This window comes from Chiloscyllium plagiosum, unplaced genomic scaffold, assembly GCF_037043375.1.
Source record: "Chiloscyllium plagiosum isolate Xiang-an unplaced genomic scaffold, Cpla_swu_hap1 HiC_scaffold_24, whole genome shotgun sequence".
Lineage (NCBI taxonomy): Eukaryota > Metazoa > Chordata > Chondrichthyes > Orectolobiformes > Hemiscylliidae > Chiloscyllium > Chiloscyllium plagiosum.
In genome coordinates, this window is record NW_028270162.1 from 61330707 (window position 1) to 61358370 (window position 27664).

At 47.6% G+C, this 27664-nt stretch overlaps 1 protein-coding gene across 7 annotated transcripts in view; it reads left to right on the plus strand.

Annotated features, from left to right (window-relative positions):
* LOC122562872 (tRNA (32-2'-O)-methyltransferase regulator THADA) overlaps nt 1-27664 on the plus strand; it is a 236575-nt gene that overhangs the window by 59132 nt on the left and 149779 nt on the right. For all 7 annotated transcript variants that reach the window (XR_015761289.1, XM_088000251.1, XM_043716172.2 and 4 more), the window contains 2 exons: nt 15775-15911; nt 25864-26061. Coding sequence is in view for 6 of the 7 variants with exons in the window: in XM_088000251.1 (XP_087856377.1) it covers nt 15775-15911; nt 25864-26061 (335 nt within the window). In the remaining variant the exon portion in view is untranslated. The remainder of the gene's footprint in view (nt 1-15774; nt 15912-25863; nt 26062-27664) is intronic.

A 27664-nucleotide genomic window follows, 5' to 3' on the forward strand; every position in this document is an offset into this window, starting at 1 on the left:
AGAAGCTGCAGCTCCTGGAAGCCTGAGTTTCGGCATCTGGGGACACTGGAGCATTCACAAGGCAGACGGTATCGTGGATAGCATGTTTAGAGAAGTGGTCACGTCGCAGACTCAGACTCCACAGGCAGGAAGGGAATGGGTGAGCACCAGGCAGAGCAGGAGGGCTAAGCAGGCTGTGCAAGAATCTCCTGTGGCTATTTCCCTGCCAAACAGATTTAACGTTTCAGATACTTTTGAGTGGAATAGCCTCTCAGCCAAATTCGTGGCACCTCCCTCTTCTTCAGAGGCTTTTCTGTGGCTGCAAACCGGGAGTCAATGATAATGTGTTGCTTCTCCGGTGTGAGGGTACTAGATATCTCGGAGCAGTTGCAGGACATTCTGGTGGGTGAGGGCAAAAAGTCAGTGGTTGTGGGACACGTTGGTACAAGTAGCATAGGTTAAAAAAAGGGATGAGGTCCTAAAAGCAGAATATTAGAGAAGTAGAAAGAAAGTTGAAATGTAGGATATGAAAGGTAGTTATCTAAGGATTACTAGCAGTGCCACAAACTAGTCAGAATAGAAACAGCAGGATATATAGGATGAACACATGGCTGATAAGATGGTGTGAGCTGAAAATGTGTTGCTGGAAAAGCGCAGCAGGTCAGGCAGCATCCAGGGAACAGGAGAATCGACGTTTTGGGCATAAGCCCTTCTTCAGGAATCGAGGAAGAGAGCTTCTTCAAGGAAGGCATCCTTGTAAGAGGATTCGCAGTAGGTTGAAATCTTTGAGGAGAAAGTGAGGACTGCAGATGCTGGAGATCAGAGCTGAAAATGTGTTGCTGGAAAAGCGCAGCAGGTCAGGCAGCATCCAGGGAACAGGAGAATCGATGTTTCGGGCATAAGCCCTTCTTCAGGAAGATGGTGTGAGGGTGAGGGTTTCAGATTGATGAGGAATTGGAACTGGCTCTGGGGGAGGTGGGACTTCTACAAACTGGACAGGGTACATCTGGACAGGACCGGGACTGATGACCTTTGGGACGGGGGATTTGGGGGGGTTAATGGGAGTTGTTGGGGACGGTTTAAACTAGTGTGGCACGGATTGGGAACCAGAGGAGTGGGACAGTAGATGCAGAAATTGAGGGAGAGGTAGAAACCAAGCAAAAATGACTAAGAACAAGAACAGGCAGGACATTGCTGTTGAAAATACAGGAGGTGGTCTGAAATGCATGTGTTTCAATGTGAGAAGAATAATAGGTAAGGTAGCTCTAACTTTGGTTGGCACTTGAAACTATGCTATCATTGTGATTTTGGAGACTTGGTGAAAGAGAGATAAGATTGGCAGCTGAATGTCCCAGAATCCAGATGTTTCAGGTGTGATAGAAAAGGTTGTAAAAGGGGTGGGGAGTTGCATTACTGGTAAAGGAAAATCTCACAGCTATACTGAGGGAGGATACGTCAGAGGACAGTGAGGCAATATGGGTAGAACTCAGGAATAGGAAAGGTGAAATCACAATGCTGGGAATATACTACAGGCCTCCCAATAGCCAATGAGAGATAGAGGAGAGCATATGTGGATGAATTTTGGAAAGATGTAAAAATAGCTGAGTTGTTATGGTGGGTGATTTCAATTTCCCATTATTGACTGGGATTCATTTCGTCCTGGGGGCTTGGATAGGGCAGAATTTCTAAGGACTATTTAGGAGAGTTTCTTGACGCAGGAAAAAGGTTGAGATTCTGAAGGGAGATTACAGAGAGTTAGGCAAGAATTTGAAAAGGAGGTCTTTGAGAGTAGTAATATCTGGATTACTCCCGGTGCTGCAAGCTAGTGAGGGCAGGAATAGGAGGATAGAGCAGATGAATGCATGGCTGAGGAGCTGGTGTATGGGAGAAGGATTCCCATTTTTGGATCATTGGAATCTCTTTTGGGGTAGAAGTGACCTGTACAAGAAGGACGGATTACATCTAAATTGGAAGGGGACTAATATACTGGCAGGGAGATTTGCTAGAGCTGCTCGGGAGGATTTAAACTATAAAGGTGGGAGGCGTGGGACCCAGGGAGATAGTGAGGAAAGAGATCAACCTGAGACTGGTACAGCTGAGAACAGAAGCGAGTCAAACAGTCAGGGCAGACAGGGACAAGGTAGGACTAATAAATAACTAATAAATTAAACTGCATTTATGCAAGGGGCCTAACAGGGAAGGCAGATGAACTCAGGGCATGGTTAGGAACATGAGACTGAGATATCATAGCAATTACAGAAACATGGCTCAGGGATGGGCAGGACTGGCAGCTTAATGTTCCAGGGTACAAATGCTACAGGAAGGATAGAAAGGGAAGCAAGAGAGGATGGGGAGTGGCATTTTTGATAAGGGAGGATATTCCCGGAAATACATCCAGGGAGGTTATTTGGGTGGAACTGAGAAATAAGAAAGGGGTGATCACCTTATTGGGATTGTATTATAGACCCCCTAATAGTCAGAGGGAAATTGAGAAGCAAACCTGTAAGGAGATCTCAGCTATCTGTAAGAATAATAGGGTGGTTATGGTAGGGGATTTTAACTTTCCAAATGTAGACTGGGACTGACATAGTGTTAAGGGTTTAAATGAAGAGGAATTTGTTAAGTGTGTACAAGAAAATTTTCTGATTCAGCATGTGGATGTACGGACCAGAGAAGGTACAAAGCTTGACCTACTCTTGGGAAATAAGGCAGGGCAGGTGACTGAGGTGTCAGTGGGGAAGCACTTTGGGGCCAGTGACCATAATTCTATTAGATGTAAAATAGTGATGGAAAAGGATAGAACAGATCTAAAAGTTGAAGTTCTAAATTGGAGAAAGGCCAATTTTGACGATATTAGGCAAGAACTTTCAAAAGCTGATTGGGGGCTGATGTTCACAGGTAAAGGGGTGGCTGGAAAATGGGAAGCCTTTAGAAATTAGATAACAAGAATCCAGAGACAGTATATTCCTGTTAGGGTGAAAGGAAAGGCTGGTAGGTATAGGGAATGCTGGATGACTAAAGAAATTGAGGGTTTGGTTAGGAAAAAGAAGGAAGCATATGTCAGGTATAGACAGGATCGATCGGGGTGAATCCTTAGAAGAATATAAAGGATGTAGGAGTATATTTAAGGGGGAAATCAGGAGGACAAAAAGGGGACATGATATAGCTTTGGCAAATAGAATTAAGAAGAATCCAAAGGGATTTTACAAATACATTAAGGACAAGAGGGTAACAAGGGAGAGAATAGGGCCCCTCAAAGATCAGCAAGGTGGCCTTTGTGTGGAGCCGCAGAAAATGAGGGAGATACTAAGCGAGTACTTTGTATCAGTATATACTGTGGAAAAGGATATGGAAGATATAGAATGTAGGGAAATAGATGGTGACACCTTGCAAAATGTCTGTATTACAGAGGAGGAAGTGCTGGATGTCTTGAAACACATAAAGGTGCCACTGTTTAAGAAGGGTGGTAAGGACAAGCCAGGGAACTATAGACCGGTGAGCCTGATGTCGGTAATGGACAAGTTGTTGGAGGGAATCCTGAGGGACAGGATGTACATGTATTTGGAAAGGCAAGGACTGATTAAGCATAGTCAACATGGCTTTGTGCGTGGGAAACCATGTCTCACAAACTTGATTGAGTTTTTTGAAGAAGAAACAAAGAGGATTGATGAGGACAGCAGTAAATGTGATCTATATGGACTTCAGTAAGGCGTTCGACAAGGTTCCCCATGGGAGACTGATTAGCAAGGTTAGATCTCATGGAATACAGGGAGAACTAGCCATTTGGATACAGAACTGGCTCAAAGGTAGAAGACAGAGGGTGATGGTGGAGGGTTGTTTTTCAGACTGGAGGCCTGTGACCAGTGGAGTGCCACAAGGATCGGTGCTGGGTCCTCTGCTTTTCATCATTTATATAAATGATTTGGATGTGAGCATAAGAGGTACACTTAGTAAGTTTGCAGATGACACCAAAATTGGAGGTATAGTGGACAGCGAAGAGGGTTACCTCAGATTACAACAGGATCTTGACCAGATGGGCCAATGGGCTGAGAAGTGGCAGATGGAGTTTAATTCAAATAAATGTGAGGTGCTGCATTTTGGGAAAACAAATCTTAGCAGGACATATACACTTAATGCTAAGATCCTATGGCGTGTTGCTGAACAAAGAGACCTTGGAGTGCAGGTTCATAGCTCCTTGAAAGTGGAGTCACAGGTAGATAGGATAATGAAGAAGGCGTTTGGTATGCTTTCATTTTTCAGTCAGAGTATTGAGTACAGAAGCCGGGAGGTCATGTTGCGGCTGTACAGATCATTGGTTAGGACACTGTTGGAATATTGTGTGCAATTCTGGTATCCTTCCTATCAGAAAGATGTTGTGAAACTTGAAAGGGTTCAGAAAAGATTTACAAGGATGTTGCCAGGGTTGGAGGATTTAAGCTATAGGGAGAGGCTGAACAGGCTGGGGCTGTTTTCCCTGGAGTGTCGGAGGCTGAGGGGTAACCTTATAGAGGTTTTCAAAATTATGAGGGGCATGGATAGGATAAATAGACAAAGTCTTTTCCCTGGAGGGCATAGGTTTTGGGTGAGGGGGGAAAGATATAAAAGAGACCTAAGGGGCAACTTTTTCACACAAGCGTGGTACATATATGGAATGAGTTGCCAGAGGAAGTGGTGGAGGCTGGTACAATTGCAACATTTAAAAGGCATTTGGATGGGTATATGAATAGGAAGGGTTTAGAGGGATATGGGCCGGGTTCTGGCAGGTGGGACTAGATTGGGTTGGGATATCTGGTCAGCATGGACGGGTTGGACCGAAGGGTCTGTTTCCATACTGTACATCTCTGTGACTCTATGCAAACAGTCGAAAGTGTGGCACTGGAAAAGCACAGCAGGCCAGGCAGCATCTGAGAAGCAGGTGAATTGACATTCCTGATGAAAAGCTTATGCTTCAAACATTGATTCTCCTGCTCCTCGGATGCAGCCTGATCGGCTGTGCTTTTCCACTTTTTGACTCTGATCTCCAGCATCTGCAGTCCTCATTTTCTTGGAGTATGTGAACAGTCCAACTAGGGAAGGGGTTATATAAGACCTGGTTTTGGGAAATGAGCCTGGCCAGTTGAGTAAAGTTTCAATGGTGGAGTATTTCTGGAGTAGTAACTATAAAACCATGAGTTTTAAGATAATCAGGATCGGGATAACAACAGTCCCCAGTGAAAGTGGTTAAATTGGAGCAAGGCAAACTACAACAATATTAGGCGGGAACTGGAAAATTCTTATTGACTGTTTGGGGGTAAATCTACATCGGACACATGGGAGTATTTTAAACGGCAGTTGATGAGAGTTCAGGGACGGCACGTTCCTGCCATTATGATCTTGGTCAAAAAGGACAAGGAAGCATACGTAAGGTCTAGGAGGATGAGAACTGACAAAGCCCTTGAAGTATATGAGGAAAGTAGGAAAGAACTTAAATAAGGAATTAGAAGGGCTAAAAGGGTCATTAAAAGTCATTAGCAAACAGGCTGAAGGAGAATTCCAAGGCTTTTTATACATATATAAAAAGAGAGTAGCCAGGGAAAGGGTTGACTCATTCAAGGACAAAGGGAAGAATGTGTGTGTGGAGCCAGAAGAGCTGAGTGAGGTCCGAAGCAAATACTTTACTTTGGTATTCACCAAAGAGAAGGAATTGGTGGTGGATGATCTCAGGGAAGGGAATATCGAGTTTCTAAGCCAAGGTGCTCTTAAAAAAGAAGAGGTGTGCATCTCAAAAAGTATTAAGGTAGATAAATCCCTGGGTCCTGATAGAATCTGTCCCAGAAGACTGAGAGAGACAAGGCAACAATTTGCTGGAACATTGAAAGGCGCCTTTGTATTCTCCTTGGCTGTAGGTGAGGTCCCAGAGGACTGGAGAAGAGCCAATGTTGTCCCATTGTTTAAGAAGGATAACAGGGATAATCCAGGAAATTACAGGCCTGTGAGTCTCATGTCAGTGGTAGGGAAATTATTTGAAAAGAATCTTAGGGACAAGATCGAAACACATTTAAAAGCAAATGGATTTATTAGCGATAGACAGCATGGTTTTGTGCAGGGGAGGTCATGCTTCACTAAATTGATAGAGTTTTTTTGAGGAGGTGCCAAAGATGATTGATGAGGGAAAAGCAGTTGATATTGTCTCCATGGTCTTTAGTAAAGCCTTTGACAAGGTCCTTCATGGCTGACTGGTACAAAAGGTGAAATCACATGGTATCAGGGGTGAGCTGGCAAGATGGATACAGAACTAGCTTAGTTGTAGCAGACAGAGAGTATCAGTGGAAGGATGATTTTCGGAATTGAGGGTTGTGACTACCAGTGTTCCACAGGGATCAGTGCGGGGACCTCTGCTGTTCATGGTCTACGTAAATGACTTGGTGGAAAATGTAGCTGGTCTAATTAGTAAGCTCACAGACGATACAAAGATTGGAGGAATTGTGGATAGTGAGGAGGATTATCAGAGGATACAGCACAATATAGATCAGCTGGAGGTATGGGCAAGAAAATGGCAGATGGAGTTTAATCCAGACAAATGAGAGGTGATGCATTTTGGAAGGTCAAGTACAGGTGAAAATTATACAGTGATTGGCAGAACTCTTAGGAGTATTGATATGCTGTGGGATCTGGATGTGCAAGGCCACAGATCACTCAAGGTGACAGCACAGGTAGAAAAGGCCAATGGCATGCTTGCCTTCATTGGAAGGGGCATTTCGTATAAGGGTAGGCAAGTTATGCTGCAACTTTATGGAACTTTAGTTAGACAACATTTGGAATATTGTGTACAGTGCTGGTCACCACACTACTTGAAGAATGTGGATGTTTGGAGGGAGTATAGAAATGATTTACCTGGATGTTGTCTGGTATGATGAAAGGTTGGATAGAGAGGGCTTGTTTTCACTGGAACACAGGTGTTTGAGAGGCGACCTGATTGAAATTTATAAGTCTGTGAATGGCATGAATAAAGTGGAAAGTATAAGATTTTATTTCCCTGGGTGGAAGTGTCAACACAGGTTCAAGGTGCGGGGTGGGAAGTTTAAAAGAGATGTGCACAACAGGTTTTTCATAGAAAGGGTGGTGAGTGCCTAGAATGCACTGCCAGAGGAGTTGGTGGAAGCAGACACAATAGCAGCATTCAAGAAATACCTGGACAAATACATGCATATCAAGGGAATAGAGGGCTACGGATCCTGTAAGTGGAGACACATTTAGGATGGAAGGGCAAAATGTGTCGGCGTACGCTTGGAGGGCCGAAGGGCCTTTTTTTATGTATTTTTTTTGGATGTGGGCATTGCTGGCAGGGTAGCATTTATTGCCCGTCCCTAGCTGCCCTTGAATAAGAGCCGGTGAGCTGCTTTCTTGAACTGCTGCAGTTCACCTGCTGTGGGTTGACCCACAATGCCAATAGGGAGGGAATCCCAGAATTTTGCTCCAGTGACAGTGAAGGAACTGTGATATATTTCCAAGTCAGGATGGTGAGTGGCTTGGAGGGGAACCTGAAGCTCCTTGTCCTTCTCGATGGAAGTGGTCGTTGGTTTGGAAGGTGCTGTCTGAGGATCTTTGGTGAAGTTCTGCAATGCATCTTGTAGATAGGACACACTTCTGCTACTGAGTGTCGGTAGTGGAAGGAGTGAATGCTTGTGCATATGCTGCCAGTCAAGCGAGCTGCTTTGTCCTGGATGGTGTCAAGCCTCTTGAGTGTTGTTGAGGCTGCCCTCATCCAGGCAAGTGGGGAGTATTCCATCACATACCTGACTTGTCAGGAGGTGAATTACTTGCTGCAGTATCAGTAGAAACTCTTGTAATTTATTTTTCTATTCCTAGCTAGTTTCCTCTCACACTGTAATTTCTTCCTCCTGTTTTAATTTTCTGGCATTCTCTAGCATTCTTTATGTTCTGATCAATCATTTGACCTGCCACTCATTTTGTGCCGTTTTATACGTTTCCCTTAAGCTTGATTCTTTCCTTAATGTCTTTGGTTAACCAAGGATGATGGGTCCTCCCTGTTCTCTGTTCAGTTCCAGAATGTGCTATCCAAAGAAATTATCTCTGAAGTATTCTATGAGCTCCTTGTGTAGGCAACTACTACCAGTCTTAATATTTCCTGTTTATGCCTAGATAAAAATCATCCGTGATTATTGCTGTCCCTATAACACACGCATCCAATATTTCTTGTTGTATGCTTCGTCCCACATTGTAGTTAATATTCATCACTCCGATTAGCAACCTCTTTTTGCTTCTATTCTGCATCTCCAACTAAACTGATGCTCCACATCCTGATCTCCTGAACCAAGGCCATAACTAACTGTTGCACAGATGTGTCATTGATGAACAGTGCTACCCCTCCAGCATTACCTAGCTTTTTATTTTTCTTGACTTGTGATATTCAGGACCCAATCCTGATATCCTGCATGCATGTCTCTGTAATGGCAAGCAGATCTTTTTTTTTCATTGTGTACTATCAATTCATTTACTTTGTTATAAATGCTGTGTACTTTCAGATACAGCACCTTTTGTTTTGGCTTTTTGGTATCTTTGTAGCATCTAGTCTTTATTATTGGTATATTCTTAGGTTTTATCTCTCTGCCCCTCCTACCATTCTCTGATCTTTATTTCACATCTTATTATTTTCCCCTTTTGTTCTACTATTTTATATTGCACTTTTGATCCCTTGTCCCCACTATTTATTTTAAAATCCTCTCCGTCTCTTAAGTTACGCAGTTTGGAAGTACACTGGCCCTATCATGGTTCTGGTGTAGACCGTCTCAATGGTACAGCCCAGCTCTCCATTCAGCAGGATCATGGCTGATCCAACACTCCTTACACTTTCCTGCCCTTTTCCCATAACCCTTGATTTGCCTAATAATCAAAAATCGATCTACGTCAGCCTTATTTACACAGAAGGACTCTGCTCTCACAGTATCTGTGCCAAGTAGTTCCAAAGACTCTCAATCCACTGAGAGAAGAAATTCATCCTCCTCTTAGCCTTAAATTGGCACCTCTTCATTTTAAGACTGTGTCCTCGAGATTCTCCCATGGAGGTAAATATCTTCTCAGCATTTACCTTGTAAAGATCCGAACAAATCCCTCATGTTTCAATGAGATCACCTCAGTCACATCAGCTGTGACAAGATTTGGGTAGAGTAAGGAGTGTCATTAGGCACCAAGGGCCAATCTGTGCATGAAGTCGGGGGACATTGGTACTGTTAAATGAATAATTCACATCTATCTTTACTCATGAGAAAAAGGATGCAAGTACAGAATATGACAAGAGGGGCTATCAGGTTCCTAAGATGATTGATATAAAAAGCAAGGAGGTGTTGGAAGTTTTGGCAGATATAAAATTGGATAGATCTGCAGGTTGGGATGAGTTGTATCCCAAGCTCCTACAGGAGAAGAGAGAGGAAATCACAGGGTCCTGACCAAAATTTTTAATTCTTCTCTGGCCATAGAGGAGGAGGTGGTAGTGGGCTGGAGGACAGCTACTGTGGTTCCACTTTACAATAAGGATGGTAGAAATAGATCAGGGAGCTGTAGACCCATGAGTCTAATATGACTGATAGGGTATTGGAGAAAATAGGGAAAGATAAAATTAATCTCCATTTAGAGGGGCATGTTTAATCACAGACAACAAGCATGACTTTGTCAGAGGACTTTGCCTAACGACTATGGCTGAATTTTTCGAAAAGATGACCGGATGTCTGGATAAGGCTAATGCAGTTGATGTAGTTTTTATGGGTTTCAGCAAGGCCTTTGCCAAGGTCCCAGTGGGAGACTAATAAAGAAGATAAAAGCTCATGGGCTCTAGGGTAACCTCGCAAGTTGGATCCAAACTTGGCTTTAGTGGTAGGAGACAGAGTCTGGTGGTATAAAGCTGTTTTTGTCTGGAGGTTGTTGTCCAGTGGCGTTCAACAGAGATTAATGCTGTGTCTTTTATTGTTTGTGACATTCATAAGTGAGAGGAATGATAAAGTAAATTTGCAGATGATATAAAGATTGATCAGGTGGTTGACAGTGAGGAGGAAGGTCTTAGATTTCAGGAGTATGTAAGCAGATTGGTCAGATGGAGTTTAACCCTGATGTGAAGTTTAGAAAAATGAACATGGCAAGAGAGTACACAGTGAATGGCAGAAAACTAGGACGCTGAGAGAACTATTGTCCACTAAACCTTGAAGGTGGCAGGACGTGTTAATAGGTGAGTTAAGGAAGCATAAGGGATGCTTGCCTTCATCTGTTGACTACTACCTAATAGTGGTCTGGTCACCATACTGTAGGAAGGATGTGATTGCACTGGTGGGAGTACAGAGGAAATTCACCATGATGTTGCCCGGTTTAGACCACTTTAGTTATGAAGGGAGGCTGGATAAATTCAATAAATTGCTTTCCTTTAAAGTAGAAGTAGCTAAGAGGGTACCTGAAAGAGGTGTGTAAGATTATGAGGGGCATAGATAGGGTGAAAAGAAATCAGCTCGTCCCCTTAGTTGAATGATCAAGAACAATGAACACTTGTAAGATGAAAGTCAGGAAGTTCATAAAAGTACTTGGATGAACACTTGAGGTGTTATAACATTCAAGGCTTATGGACCGAGTGATGGAAAGTGGGACTGGTGTAGGTAGTAGTCTAATTTTGGCAACATAGACTTGCTGGGCGGCGGGTTCAGGACAGGGTCTGAGCACCGGGATCAGGACAGGGTCAGGGACACCGGGTTCAGGACAGGAGCACCGGGATCAGGACAGGGTCAGGAGCACCGGGATCAGGACAGGGTCAAGGGCACCGGGATCAGGACAGGGTCAGGGGCACCGGGTTCAGGACAGGGTCAAGGGCACCAGGATCAGGACAGGGTCAGGGGCGCTAGGATCAGGACAGGGTCAGGAGCACCGGGGATCAGGACAGCGTCAGGAGCACCAGGATCAGGACAGGGTCAGGGGGACCGGGATCAGGACAGGGTCAGGGGCGCCGGGATCAGGACAGGGTCAGGGGCGCCGGGATCAGGACAGGGTCAGGGGCGCCGGGATCAGGACAGGGTCAGGGGCGCCGGGATCAGGACAGGGTCAGGGGCGTCGGGATCAGGACAGGGTCAGGGGCACCGGGTTCAGGACAGGGTCAGGGGCGCTGGGATCAGGACAGGGTCAGGAGCACCAGGATCAGGATCAGGCCGGGGCACCGGGTTCAGGACAGGGTCAGGAGCACCAGGATCAGGATCAGGCCGGGGCACCGGGTTCAGGACAGGGTCAGGGGCGCCAGGATCAGGACAGCGTCAGGAGCACCAGGATCAGGACAGGGTCAGGGGGACCGGGATCAGGACAGGGTCAGGGGCGTCGGGATCAGGACAGGGTCAGGGGCGTCGGGATCAGGATAGGGTCGGGGCATCAGGTTCAGGACAGAGTCAGGGGCGCCGGGGTCAGGACAGGGTCCGGGCACCGGGATCGAGACAGGGTCAAGGGCGCGGGTTCAGGACAGGATCAGAAGCACCGGGATCAGGACAGGGTCAGGGGCACCGGGGTCGGGGCAGGGTCAGGGGCGCAGGGATCGGGACAGGGTCAGGGGCACCAGGATCAGGACTGGATCAGGGGCGCCGGGTTCGGAACAGGGTCGGGGCAATGGGATCGGGACAGGGTCAGGGGTACCGGGATCGGGGCAGGGACAGGGGCGCTGGGATTTGGACAGGGTCAGGGGTGCTGGGATTTGGACAGGGTCAGGGGCACCGGGATCAGGACAGGGTCAGGGGCGCCGGGATCAGGACAAGGTCAAGGGGCGCCCGGATCAGGACAGAGTCAGGGGCACTGGATTCAGGACAGGGCCAGGAGCACCGGGTTCAGGACAGGGTCAGGGGCGCCGGGATCAGGACAGGGTCAGGAGCACCGGGGATCAGGATAGGGTCAAGAGCACCAGGATCAGGACAGGGTCAGGGGCGTCGGGATCAGGACAGGGTCAGGGGCGTCGGGATCAGGACAGGGTCAGGGGCGCCGGGATCAGGACAGGGTCAGGGGCGCCGGGTTCAGGACAGGGTCAGGGGCACCGGGTTCAGGACAGGGTCAGGGACACCGGGTTCAGGACAGGGTCAGGGGCATCGGGATCAGGACAGGGTCAGGAGCACCAGGATCAGGATAGGGCCGGGGCATCGGGTTCAGGACAGAGTCAGGGGCGCCGGGATCAGGACAGGGTCAGGAGCGCCGGGATCAGGATAGGGCCAGGGCATCGGGTTCAGGACAGAGTCAGGGGCGCCGGGGTCAGGACAGGGTCCGGGACACTGGGATCGGGACAGGGTAAAGGGCGCCAGGATCAGGATAGGATCAGGAGCATCGGGATCAGGGCAGGGCCAGGAGCACTGGGACCTGGACAGTGTCAGGGCATCGGGTTCAGGACAGGGTCAGGAGCGCTGGGATCAGGTCAGGGGCACTGGGATCGGGACAGGGTCAGGAGCGCTGGGATCAGGACAGGGTCAGGAGCACCGGGATCAGGATAGGGTCGGGGCATCAGGTTCAGGACAGAGTCAGGGGCGCCGGGGTCAGGACAGGGTCCGGGCACCGGGATCGAGACAGGGTCAAGGGCGCGGGTTCAGGACAGGATCAGGAGCACCGGGATCAGGACAGTGTCAGGGGCATCGGGGCAGGGTCAGGGGCGCAGGGATCGGGACAGGGTCAGGGGCGCTGGTATCAGGACAGGGTCAGGGGCACCGGGATCAGGACAGTGTCAGGGGCGCCGGGATCGGGACAGGGTCAGGGGCGCCGGGATCGGGACAGGGTCGGGGCAATGGGATTGGGACAGGGTCAGAGGTGCCGGTATTGGGACAGGGTCAGGGGTGCCGGGATCGGGACAGGGTCAGGGGCGCTGGGTTTTGGACAGGGTCAGGGGCACCGGGTTCAGGACAGGGTCAGGGGCGCCGGGATCAGGACAAGGTCAAGGGGCGCCCGGATCAGGACAGAGTCAGGGGCAACGGATTCAGGACAGGGCCAGGAGCACCGGATTCAGGACAGGGTCAGGAGCACCCGGATCAGGACAGGGTCGGGGAACCGGGATCAGGACAGGGTCAGGAGCACAGGGATCAGGACAGGGTCAGGGGCACCGGGTTCAGGACAGGGGCACCAGGATCAGGACAGGGTCAGGAGCACCGGGATCGGGACAGTGTCGGGGCGCTGGGGTCAGGACAAGGTCAGGGGCGCTGGGATCAGGACAGGGTCATGGACACTGGGATCTGGACAGGGTCAGGAGCACCGGGATCAGGACCAGGTCAGGGGCACCAGGATCAGGACAGGGTCAGGGCCACAGGAATCAGGACAGGGTCAGGAGCACCAGGATTAGGACAGGGTCAGGGGCACCGGGATCAGGACAGGGTCAGGGCCACCGGAATCAGGACAGGGTCAGGAGCACCGGGATCAAGACAGGGTCTGGGACATTGGGTTCAGGACAGGGTCAGGGGCACGGAATCGGGACAGGGTCAGGGGCGCCGGGATCAGGACAGGGTCAGGAGCACCGGGGTCAGGACAGGGTCGGGGCATCGGATTCAGGACAGGGTCAGGGGCACCAGGATCAGGACAGGGTCAGGGGCGCCAGGATCAGGACAGGGTCAGGAGCACCGGGATCAGGATAGGGCCAGGGCATCGGGTTCAGGACAGGGTCAGGGGCGCTGGGATCAGGACAGGGTCAGGGGCACCGGGATCGGGGCGGGGTCAGGGGCGCTGGGATCAGGTCAGGGTCACCGGGATCAGAACAGGGTCAGGGGCGCTGTGATCAGGACAGGGTCACCGGGATGAGGACAGAGTCTGGGGCGCTGGGACCTGGACAGGGTCATGGACACTGGGATCTGGACCTGGTCAGGGGCACCAGGATCAGGACCGGGTCAGGGGCACCAGAGCAGGACAAGGTCAGGGGGACCGGGATCAGGACAGAGTCAGGAGCACCGGGATCAGGATAGAGCCGGGGCATCGGGTTCAGGACAGAGTCAGGGGCGCCGGGATCAGGACAGGACCAGGAGCACCGGGATCTGGACAGTGTCAGGGCATCGGGTTCAGGACAGGGTCAGGAGAGCAGGGATCAGGACAGGGGCATCGGGATCAGGACAGGGTCAGGAGCACCGGGATCAGGACAGGGTCAGGAACACTGGGATCAGGACAGGGTCAGGGGCGCTAGGATCAGGACAGGGTCAGGGGCACCAGGATCAGGACCGGGTCAGGGGCACCAGATCAGGACAAGGTCAGGGGGACCGGGATCAGGACAGAGTCAGGAGCACCGGGATCAGGATAGAGCCGGGGCATCGGGTTCAGGACAGAGTCAGGGGCGCCGGGATCAGGACAGGACCAGGAGCACCGGGATCTGGACAGTGTCAGGGCATCGGGTTCAGGACAGGGTCAGGAGAGCAGGGATCAGGACAGGGGCACCGGGATCAGGACAGGGTCAGGAGCACCGGGATCAGGACAGGGTCAGGAGCACTGGGATCAGGACAGGGTCAGGGGCGCTAGGATCAGGACAGGGTCAGGGGCACCAGATCAGGACAAGGTCAGGGGGACCGGGATCAGGACAGAGTCAGGAGCACCGGGATCAGGATAGAGCCGGGGCATCGGGTTCAGGACAGAGTCAGGGGCGCCGGGATCAGGACAGGACCAGGAGCACCGGGATCTGGACAGTGTCAGGGCATCGGGTTCAGGACAGGGTTAGGAGAGCAGGGATCAGGACAGGGGCACCGGGATCAGGACAGGGTCAGGAGCACCGGGATCAGAACAGGTTAAGGAGCACTGGGATCAGGACAGGGTCAGGGGCGCTAGGATCAGGACAGGGTCAGGGGCACCAGGATCAGGACCGGGTCAGGGGCACCAGATCAGGACAAGGTCAGGGGGACCGGGATCAGGACAGAGTCAGGAGCACCGGGATCAGGATAGAGCCGGGGCATCGGGTTCAGGACAGAGTCAGGGGCCCCGGGATCAGGACAGGACCAGGAGCACCGGGATCTGGACAGTGTCCGGGCATCGGGTTCAGGACAGGGTCAGGAGCGCAGGGATTAGGACAGGGGCACCGGGATCAGGACAGGGTTAGGAACACCGTGATCAGGACAGGGTCAGGAGCACCGGGATCAGGACAGGGTCAGGGGCGCTAGGATCAGGACAGGGTCAGGGGTGCCGGGATCAGGACAGGGTCAGGGGTGCCGGGATCAGGACAGGGTCAGGGGCGCCGGGATCAGGACAGGGTCAGGGGCGCCGGGATCAGGACAGGGTCAGGGGTGCCGGGATCAGGACAGGGTCAGGGGCGCCGGGATCAGGACAGGGTCAGGGGCGCCGGGATCAGGACAGGGTCAGGGATCAGGACAGGGTCAGGGGCGCTGGGATCAGGACAGGGTCAGGGGCGCTGGGATCAGGACAGGGTCAGGGGCGCTAGGATCAGGACAGGGTCAGGGGCGTCGGGGTCAGGACAGGGTCAGGGGCGCCGGGATCAGGACAGGGTCAGGATCACCGGGATCAGGACAGGGTCAGGGGCACCGGGTTCAGGACAAGGTCAGGGGCGCTGGGATCAGGACATGGTCAAGCACCAGGATCGGGAGATATTTGGCGTGCCAAGATTGGGATGGAGTTTGTGGCTCCGGGATCGAGACAGGGTCAGTAGCGGTGTCGGGTTCAGGAAGGATGTCAGGACCAAGTTGGCACAGGGTTGGAAGTGACTGAGTTAGCACAGCACAGGTTTGGTGATGTGTCAGTGTTGGGTGTGTTGGGATCAGGATGTGCTTGGGTTGTGTTGGTGGTGATGGGATGATGTGACATTGGTGTCTCATTTGATTTCAGTGCTGACTCTGTGGCTGAAGTGCATAAAGATGAATATTGCCAAAATCTGGAGACTGCGTGCTGGGAGGTTGCTCGAGCAGCATTCAACTTTTACCACCCAACTATTGGAGCTGATGTGGCACAAGATTGAAAGCCCAGTAAGCAATTGCGAGGGATCATCTGTGGGTCAGAGGGTAGAGCAGGCAGGATTAGGATGAGGTTCTCTGGGGTGTGGCAGTAATCGTAACATTCCTGTGAACTTGTGCACAGGCAGATGCACTGACGTCAGCGGACAATATTTTTGCACTGAAATCGTCCATTCTCTCCAATAATAAATTCAAGGGCTTATTGAGGTAGAGAGGAGAACAGAGACAGAAAGAGAGACAGGACAGCGATGGGAAGGGAGGAATAAGGAACAGGACAGATCCGTTATAAGAGCTTTCAAGATATAGATCAGCAATTATTTATTGGAGAAGAATGCTGAGAGATTGAGAATGAAGGCAAGTAAATGGAGTTAAAATACAGACGAACTATGTTTTAATTGATCAAACAAAAGGGTGTGAATTGTTTACTCTGTATTAATCCTGTACGTGTACAGGGAGTGCTTCAAGGGAACAGTGTAGATGAAGCTTTACTTTCAACAATGGTAGAGTTAGCTTTACTTTCAATTTAAAAGAGAAGAAGGAGCTTTATTTTGTATCGAACCTTGTGCTGTGCCTGCCTTGGGAGTGTCCTCGATTCCCAACCCTGGGAAAAAGACTGAGTGCATTCACCCTATACATGCCTTTCATGATCTTATATGCTTCTATAAGATCCCTCCTTATTCTCCTGTGCTCTAAATAAAAATGTCCTAGCTTGTCCAACCTCTCCCTATAACTCAGACCCTTGAGTCCTGGCAACATCCTTGTAAATTCCTTCTGCACTCTTTCCAGTTTAATACCATCCTTCCTATAGCAAGGTGACCAAAACTGAACTCCAAGTGTGGCCTCACCTACATCCTGTACAACTGCAATATAACTTCCCAATTTCTATACTTAATGCCTTGACTGAAGCAGGCCAGTGTGCCAAAAGCTTTCTTCACAGCCCTGTCTACTTGTGACCCTACTTTCAGAGAACCATGCACCTGAACTCCAAGGTCCCTCTGTTCCACTACACTTCTTAAGGTCCTACCATTCACCATGAAACTCCTACCATGATTTGACTTGCCAAAATGCAAGACCTCACACTTATCCATATTAAACTCCTCACTTGCCATTTCTTGGCCCACTTCCCCAGCTGGTCAAGGACCTGCTTCAATTTCTGATAACCTTCCTCACTATCCACAATACTGCCTAACTCAGTGTCATCAGCAAACTTATTAATCATGCCTTCCTTGTGCATTCTCATCCAAATCATTGATATAGATGACAAACAGTAATGGACCCAGCAATGATCCCTGAGACACTCCACTCCATAGGCCTTCAGTCCGACAAGCATCCTTCCACTATTACCCTCTGCTTCCTACCATCAAGCCAATTGTGTAGCCAATTTGCCACCTCTGTCAGATTTCATGCGATCTAACCTTCCAGAGCAGCCTACCATGTGGAACCTTACCAAAAGCTCTAACAAATTTGTGCGGCATGATCTCCCATGCACAAAGCCATGCTGACTACGCCTAATCAAACCCTGTCTTTCCAAATGCATGTATACCTTATCTCTCAGAATCTTCTTACATAACTAAGCTGACTGGTCTCTCGTTCCCAGGTTTTTCTTTGCAGCCCTTCTCGAATAATGGCACAACATTTGCTACCCTCCAGTCTTCCGGGACATCACCCGTGGCTAACAATGATGCAAAAATATCAGCCAGGGCCTCCACAATTTCTTCTCTAGCCTCTTTCATGTTCTTGGATATATCTGGTCAGGACCAGGAGATTTATCCACCTTCATACACTTGAATACAACCAACACCTCCTCTACTGTGATATGGACTGTCCCCAAGATATTTTAGATTAGATTAGATTAGATTACATTACAGTGTGGAAACAGGCCCTTCGGCCCAACAAGTCCACACCAACCTGCCGAAGCGAAACCCACCCATACTCCTACATTTACCCCTTACCTAACACTACGGGCAATTTAGCATGGCCAATTCACCTGACCCTGCACATCTTTGGACTGTGGGAGGAAACCGGAGCACCCGGAGGAAACCCACGCAGACACGGGGAGAACGTGCAAACTCCACACAGTCAGTCGCCTGAGGTGGGAATTGAACCCGGGTCTCTAGCGCTGTGAGGCAGCAGTGCTAACCACTGTGCCACCGTGCTGCCCACAAACTAACTTTCACGACTAACTTTCCCAAGTTCCCAAGTCTTCATGTCTTTCTCCATAGTAAACACAGAGGAGAAATACTCATTGAGAACCTCATCCATCTTCAGCGGTTTTACACATCCATGTCCACTTTGGTCCTATTCTGTCTCTAGTTATTCTTTTTCCTTTATACTAAAGAACTTCTTTGGATTCAACTTAACCTCCTCAGTCAAGGCTATTTGTGCCTGTTTTTTCACCCTCCTGATTTCCAGCTTCAGTAAACTCCTGTATCCCCTATATATCTCCAGGGAATCCCTTGATCCCAGCTGCCTGTACCTGAAATGTGCCTCCTTTTTTCTGGTCAAAGCCTTAATATCTCTTGTCATCCAGGATTCCCTATTCCTGCCAACCTTGCCCATCACCCTCACAGGAAAATATAGACTTTGAACTCTCGCTATCTCATGTTTAAAGACCTCCCACTTGCCGGAGGTCCCTTTGCCTGCAAACAAACTACTCCAATCAACCCCTGCAAACTCCTGTCTCATTCCATCAAAATTCACCTTGCCTAATTTAGAACTTGAAGCTGTGGACCAGTCTTGTCTCCCTCCTTGACTATTTTAAACTTAGTAGAACTATGATCACCAGTCCCAAAGTGTTCCACCCATGTCACCTCAGTCACCTGTCCTGTTCTAGTTCCCAAGAGTAGGTTGAGTTTTGTCCCTTCCCAAGTAGGACCGTCTATGTAAGGAAACTTTCCTGAACGCAGTTAACAAATTCCACCCCATCTAAGCCCTTAATGCTGTGTCAATCCCAGTCTATGTTAAGAAAATTAAAATCCCCTACTATGACCACCATATTGCTTCTGCAAGTCTCCCCAATTTCTCTGCATATTTGTTGCTCTAATTTCCGTTGACTACTTGGGGCCCTACAATACAACCCCAATGACATCACCACCCCTTTCTGATTTCTTAGCCTTACTGGATGATCCTTCAGTGATTTCATCTCTGATTACTGCTGTGGAATACTCACCTTAATCAAAAATGCAACTTCACTTCCCCTTTCCTCCAACTCTGTCCTGCCTAAAGCACCTGTATCCTGGCACATTAAGCCACCAGTCCTGTCTCTCCCTTAGCTATGTTTCTGTAATGTCTATAATATCCCACTCCCACGTACCTATCCGTACCCTGAGTTCATCAGCCTTACCTGTCAGCCCTCTTGCATTAAAATCAATGCAATTTAGTACAACGGGCATTTCTCGGACCCTGTTGTGTTCCAACCTGATCTGTCTCTTCAACTTACTATTTCTGATTACTGTATCTCCTTCCAGCTTCGCACTTGCCTCCCAGCTGTTGAAGATCCCAGCCCACTGCCAATCTAATTTAATTCCTCCCTTGTAGCACTAGCAAACCTGGCCACCAAGATATTGGTCCCCTCCAATTCAGGTGCAACCTGTCCCTCTTGAACAGGTCACTTCTGCCCCAGAAAAGATCATAATGATCTAAAAATCTCAAACCCTGCCCCCTGCACCACAGCCTTCTGACCTTACCCTCACTAACGCATGGCATTGGAAGTAATCCAGAGATTACCATCGTTGAGGCCCTGGTTTTTAACCTTTTTCCTAGCTCTCTATAATCACTCGGCAGGACCTCATCCCTATTTCTATCTATTGTCACTTGTGTCAACATGCACAATGACCTCTGGCTGCTCACTGTCCTCCTTGAGAACGTTATGCAGTCTCTCCGAGGTATCTTGGACCCTGCCACCCAGGAGACAATACACCTGGATTCCTGTTTGTGGCCACAGAATCTCCTGTCTGTCCCCCTAACTATCGAGTTGTCTCTCACCAAGGTTCTATTTATCTTTACCCTTTTCTGCTGTGCTCCAGAGCCAGTCAAAGTGCCACGGACCTTGCTACTGCTGCTTTCCTCTGAACGATCATCCACCTCCCCCCCCCCCCACAGTATGCAAATGATATACTTGTTTTGAGGGGAATGGCCACAGGGGATTCCTGCACTCTCTGCCGACTCACTTTAGTTTTCCTGGTGGTCTCTCCTCCTGCATCTCCGATGTGACCACCTCACTTCATGGATTTTCTCCAGCTATTTCTATTCTTGTCAAAGAGAGCTTTGCTTTTAGTTTACTTTCAGGTTAAGAGAGTAGAAGAGCTTTACTCTGCATCTTGCCCTGCACAGTATGTGTCCTGAGAGTGTTTGATGTAGACAGTATCAAGGGAGCTTTACTTTCAGGTTAAAAGAGTAGTGAGATTTTTACTCTGTATCTGACCCTGTGCAGTACCTATGCTGGGATTGTTTCGTGGGACAGTTTCGAGGCAGTTTTATATTTAGTATAAAAGAGTAGAGAGAGCCCTTGCTATCCCTGTGCTGAGATTGTTTGATGAGGACAATGTAAAAGACGTGTTACTTTGTAACTAAGTGTGTGCAGTTTCTGGATTAGTGGTGCTGGAAGAGCACAGCAATTCAGGCAGCATCCGAGGACAGGCAAAATCGACGTTTCGGGCAAAAGCCCTTCATCAGGAATAGAAGGGCTTTTGCCCGAAACGTCGATTTTGCCTGTCCTCGGATGCTGCCTGAATTGCTGTGCTCTTCCAGCACCACTAATCCAGAATCTGGTTTCCAGCATCTGCAGTCATTGTTTTTACCTAAGTGTGTGCAGTTCCTGTCCTAGGAATGTTTGAAGGAACAGTGTAGAAGGAGCTTTAATTTCAGTTTAAAAGAATAGAGGGAGGCTAACTCTGCGTCTGACCCCATGCTGTCCCTGTCATACAGCACAGAAATAGATTATTTAATCCAACCGATCCCGGAAACACGTAATCCCAAACTAAACCAGTCCCAGCTGCCTGCTTCTGGTCCATATTCCTCCAAATCTTCCTATTCATGCACTTACCTGAGTGTCTTTTAAATTTTGTAACTACCTACGTCCACCACTTCCTTAGGAAGTTCATTCCAAACGTGAACCACCTTGTAAAAACATTTGCCCTTATATCTTTTTTAAATCTCTCTCCTTTCACCTTAAAATATGTCCCCTAGTTTTGAAATCCTCCATCCTAGGGCAAGACACCTACAATCAACACTACCTATACACCTCATGATTTTATGATTTTCTGTAAGGTCACCTCTCAACCTTCTATGCTCCAGTGAAAAAAAGTCGTAGTCTATCTGCCTTTTTTTTACAATTCAAACCTTCCATACCTGGCAACACCCTGGTAAATCTCTTCTAAACCCTCTCCAGCTTAATAATATCCTTCTTATAACTCAGCGACCAGAATCAGACACCGTACTCCAGAAGAAATCTCACTAATGTCCTGTACAACCTCAACATGACGTCCCAACTCTGAAACTCAAAGGGTTAAGTAGTAAAGGCAAGCGTGCTAACTGCTTTTTTAACCAACCTCTCTATATGTTATGTAAACTTTAAAGAATTATGTACCTGAACCCCTAGGTCCCTCTGTTCTATAACTCTACCCAAGGCCCTAATATTAATTGTATAAGCCCTTCCCCTGTTTGTTGTACCAAAATCCAATACCTTGCATTCATCCAGATTGAACTCCATTTGCCTTTTTTCAGCCTATTAACCCATTTAATTAAGATCCCTTTGTAATCTTAGAAAATCTGCTTCACACTCCACTATGTCACCAATTTTGATATCATCTGCAAACTTCCCATCCTTTCCTTCTATGGTCTCATCCCAATCATTTATATAAATGACAAACAAAAGAGGACCCAGAGCCAATCCCTGTGGAACATTGCTGGTCACAGGCCTCCAGTCTGAAAAGCAGCCCTTCACTACCTCTCTCTCTCTCTTATCGTTAAGCCAATTATGTATGCAATTGGTAAGTTCACCCTGTGACCGAATTTTACTAACTAGTTTCCCATGCAGAACCTTGTCGAAGGCTTTATTAAAGTTCAAGTAAACAATGTCTACTGCTCTGCCCTCATCAATCTTTTTGGTAACTTCCTCAAAAAACTCAGTCAAATTTATGAGATATGATTTTCCTCACGCAAAACTATGCTGGCTATCCGTAATCAATTTGTGCTTCTCTAAATGTCTCTAAAGCCTACCTTTTAAAATCACCTCCAACAACTTACCCACATCCGAAGTCAGACTCACAGGTCTCTAGTTCCCCAGTTTCTCCTTACGAACCTTCTTAAACAAAGGCACAACATTAGCCACTCTTCAGTCATTAGGCATCTCACGTGAAGTTATGGATGATGCAAATATTTCTGTAAGGGGTCTTGCAATTTCCTCCCTTCCCAAATAGTTTTGGGATACTTTAGACCAAAGATTTATCCATTTTTAATCAATATTTATTTTCCTGCGTTCTCCATTTCTTTCTCCACAGTAAAAACTGACACAAAATATTCATTTAGTATCTCTCCCGTCTCCTGGGGTTCAACACAAAGTCGACTTTCTTGATCTTTAAGGAACCCTATCCTCTCTGTAATTACCCTCTTACTCTTAATGTACTTGTAGAATCTCTTCAGATTATCCTGAACCTTACCTGCCAAAGCGATCTCACATTCCCTCTTTGCTTTCCTGATTTCTTTCTTAAGAATGCTCCCACACTATTGTGTAAGAGATTCATTTGAATTCAGTTGTCGATATCTAAAGTAAGATTTTCTTTTATTCTTGACTAGAACTTCAAAACTTTATTCCATAATTGTTCCTTAATCTTACTAGCCTTACCATTCACTCTAATGCGGCACGGTGGCTCAGTGGTTAGCATTGCGGCCTCACAGCACCAGGGACCTGGGTTCAATTCCAGCCTCGTGCGACTGTCCATGTGGAGTTTGCACATTCTCCCCATGTCTGTGTGGGTTTCCTTCAGATGCTCTGGTTTCCTCCCACAATCCAAAGATGTGCAGGTTAGGTGAATTGGCCATGCTAAATTGCCTATAGTGTTCTGTAGGTTCGGGGTAAATGTAGGGTAATGGGGAATGGGTTTGTGTGGATTACTATTTCGAGAGTTGGTGTGGACTTGGAGGACCGAAGGGCCTGTTTACACCCTGTAGGGATTCTATGAATTGAAATTCTATGAAATATGTTCTCGTCATTACGCTCTTGAAAGCCTCCCACTTATTGGATGTCCTTTTACCTGCGAACAGTCTACTCCAATCAATTCTTGAAAGCTCTTGTCTCATACCATAAAAATTTTGTTTAACTCCAGTTGAAAATATTAACGTTTATGGAAGGCTTATCCTTTTCCATAGCCATTTTGAAACTAATAGAATTATGATTGCAAGATCCAAACTGTTCCCCTACTTTTACTTCAGTCACCTGCCCTGCCTTTTTAGAACAAAGAAGAATACAGCACAGGAACAGGCCCATCAGCCCCCCAAGCCTGTGCTGACACATTTTGCCTTTCCATACTAATTCAGTCTTCACTTACAGGATTCGTATCCCTCTATTCACTTCCTATTCATGTATTCGTCCAGGTGTTACTTGAATGCTGCTATTGTGTCTGCTTCCACCACCTCTGGTAGCATGTTCCAAGCACTCACCACCCTTTGTGTGAAAACCTTGCTTCATTAATTTCTTTTAAACTCCCCACGTACATTGAACCTGTGTTCTGTCGTAATTGACTCCTCAACCCTGGGAAAAAGCCTCATACTTTCCACTCTATCCATGTTATTCATAACCTTATAAACTTCTATCAGGTCGCCCTCAACCTCCTGCATTCCAGTGAAAACAAACCCAGTCTATTCAATCTTTCTTCATAGCTACAATCCTCCAGACAAGGCAACATCCTGGTAAACCTTTTCTGTACACTCTCCAAAGCGTCTGCATCCTTCTGGTAGTGTGGTAACCAGAACTATACTCAATATTCCAAGTATGGCCTAACTAAAGTGCTGTAAAACTGCAGCATAACTTGTCTGTCCTTATACTCAATGTCCCTTCCAATGAAGGCAAGCATGCCACAGGCCGTTTTTGCTACCTTATCTCCCTGCACTGACATCTTCAGTGATCTGTAGACCTACATACCCAGATCCCTCTGCCTATAAATACTCCGAAGGGTTCTTCGTATAATTTCGACCTGTATTTGGCAAATCACCTCAGATTTGTCGATTTTTTGCCCAAAAGAAGGTCATGTTTTGCTCCTTCTGTTGTAGGAGCATTTACATATTGATAAAAAAAATGTTTTTGAACACATTTAACAAATTTTTCATCATCCAAACCTTTACTGTTTGGTAGCCCCAGTCAATGTTTGGAAAATTAAAACTCCCAATTATTACAACCTTATTATGCTTTCATATATCTGAGATCACCTGACATACTTGTTTCTCAATTTCCCCCAGACTGTTGGGGGGGCCTATAGTACAATCCCGTCAAGGTGACCTTTCCTTTCTTATTTCTAATTGCTACCCATATATTTTCACTGAACAATTTTTCATTGGAAAGATTTGATGCGAACAATATAAAGGAGCTTTACATTAAGTTTAAAGGAGTTGAGGAAGCTTTATTTTCAGTTTAAAGAGTACAGAGTATTTCAATTTCAAGTTGACTGGGGGCTTTATTTTTAATTTTCAAGATGTGGGGAGCTTTGCTTTCAGTTTAGATAATTAGAGGTAGCTTTACTCTGTACCTAAGGAGGAGAAAGTGAGGTCTGCAGACGCTGGAGATCAAAGCTGAAACTTTATTGCTGGAACAGCACAGCAGGTCAGGCAGCATCTAGGGAACAGAAGATTCAACGTTTCGGGCACATGCCCTTCTTCAGGTACTCTGTACCTAAGCTCATGCTGTCTGTCATGTGAATGTTTGATGGGGACCGTCAAGAGGGAGCTGTACAATGTATCCGAGCCATGCTGTCAGTGTTCTGGAAATGTATGATGGGGGAACAGTGTAGGGGAGGCTTTACATTCTAATTAAAAGAGTTGAGCCTTACTCCGTATCTAATCCCATGGTGTACTTGCCATGGGAATGTTTGTTGGGAACAAGTGCAGAACTTTTCTTTCAGGTGAAAACTGTAGAGGACGCTTTACTGTGAATTTAATCCTGTGCTGCACTTGTCCTGGAAAAGTTTGATGGGGAAGAGTATAGAGGCAGCTTAACTTTGTACCTAAATCTGTCATATCACTATTTGATGGGGACAATATAACAGGAGCCCTATTTTCGGTTTAAAAGAGTAGAGGTAGCTTTACTGTGTTACTAGCCCCATGCTGTACCTGCGTAGGGAATGGTTAATTGAGACAGTGTAGAAGAGAAGCTTTACTCTGTATCTAATCCCATACTGTGCTTTTCCTGAAAATATTTACACTGGTCTGGAGGTACATAGGATGCTTGTCGTGATGAAGGGTTCCTGCCCGAAACGTCGACTTTCCTGCTGCCTGACCTGCTGTGCTTTTCCAGCACCACTCTAATCTTGCTTGTTGGTCCCAGGCTAATTCACAGCATCAGGTAACTCAGCCTCACAGTGAAGCTTGGTTCTTACTCAGGGCCATGCAGAGAGCTGCTGAAAAGGAAACCAAACTAGAGGGCAAAGATATAGGGTGAGAGGGGAAAAATTTAAAAGGGACCTAAGGGGCAACTTTTTCACGCAGAGTGTAGTGCATGTATGGAATGAGCTGCAAGAGGAGTGGTCAAGACTGGTACAATTACAACATTTAAAAGGTATCTGGGTGGGTATATGAATAGGAAGGGTTTGGAGGAATATGGGCCAAGTGCTGGCAATTGGGAGTTGATTAGGTCAGGATATCTGGTCGATATGGACAAGTTGGATAGAAGGATCTGTTGCTGTACTATACTTCTCTAAGTCTGGAGTTTATGGTTTGTGTAACTGATGCCCTGCAATGTTCTTGTTGTTGGCAGGTGGAGGGTCTGCTGGATTCTGTACATTGTTCTTTCCGCCTGTTCTTGGATATTTACAGACAGGAATGCAGCCACTTTGGGGATGTGAAGCTGCCTCTTTACTCATTCTTACTGCATCGTCTTAAAGCCCTCCCATGGCAGGTGAAAGCCAAATATTTGCTCCTCTCCTCTCTCGTCTCCTGCTTTGGTGCAGATAAGGTTTGTATCTGTTTGCTTGTTTGGGCTTTTCACCCGGGTCATGAAACCTCCCCAATAATTTGTTCTGCCCTCAGCCCTGTGAGCTTCCTCGTCACTGGAACCCTTCCCTCTGAAGAATGCATGAAAATTCTGGTCCAAAAGCTGTTTCTCCAACCCTCACTGCCTCCCTTTCTTAATTAGAGGCAGGTGTTTGCCCCCAGTTATTAGCCTCCCCCTTCCACCCTTTCAAGTCAGTGTGTGCATCTCATTTGTATCTGATCATTTCTTTATCCATTCAGCTGTTGAGGTTTGGGTTTCCATTAATTGCAGCCCCCCTTGCTCCTGTCCATTACTGCCAGGGTTTCCACCCCTAACCATAGAATTCCTACAGTGTGGAAGCAGGCCATTTGGCCCATCAAATCCACACCAACCCTCAGAAGAGCATCCCACTCCCCCATCCAATCCCTGTAACCCCGCATTTCCCACCGAGCCTGCACATCCCTTGATACTACGGGCAATTTAGAATGGTCAGTCCACTAAACTGAATGTGCAAACTCCACACTGATGGTCGCCCGAGGATGAAATTGAACCTGAGTCCCTGGTGGTGTGAGGCAGCAGTGCTAATCACTGAGTTACCGTGCTGCCCCAATCATTGGCCTCAATCCAACTGTTACAGCTACAGTTTCCAGCCTCCTTTGTCTACAAACATAAAGTAGGAGTAGGCTATTCCACCATTCATTAGGTCCATGTCTGTTTATCATACTTAAAAGCCTGTTCCTGCTTTTCCACCATATTCTTTGACCCCTTTAGCCCCAAATGCTGTATCCTACTACTACTACTACTACTACAAATCTTATAATGTTCTGACCATTCTGGAAGAAGGGTCACTGGACTGAAAGTTTACTCTGTTTTCTCTTGACAACTGCTTCCAGACCTGCTCACTCTTTCCAGCAATTTCTGATTTTATTTCGTATTTCCAGCATCAGCAGTTCTTTGATTTTCTTTTGTGTTGTTGATGTTTTGCCCTCAACTGTTTTCTGTGATAGTGAATTCCACAGTCTCACCATTCTCTGGACGAAGAAATTTCTCCTCATCTTAGTTGAAAATGGTTTACCTCCTGTCAACCACCTCTGCTCAGTCGCAGGCGTGTGTACTATTTACAAGGTGCATTGCAGAAATTCACCAAAGATCTTTTGACAGTACCCTCGAGACCCAGGACCTATACCATCTAGGAGGCCAAGAAACACCACGTCCTCCTTCAAGACACTCACCATCCTGACTTGGAAATATATCACTGTTGCTGGGTCAAAATCCTGGAATTCCCTCCTTAAGGGCATTGTGAATCTATTGACAGCACATGGATTGCAGCAATTCAAGAAGGCAGCTCACCAACACCTTCTCAAGGCAACTAGGGATGGGCAATAAATGCTGACCCAGCTAGCAATGCCCACATCCCATGAATGAATAAATTATTCTGTGACCCATGATTCTGTCATTCGGAACATCCCTCCTCCACTCACCCTGTCTAGTCCGTTTAAAATTATATAGGTTTCTGTGAGGTCTCCCCTCATTCTTCAGAAGTCCGGTGAATATAATTCTAACTGATTTGGGCTTTCCTCATATG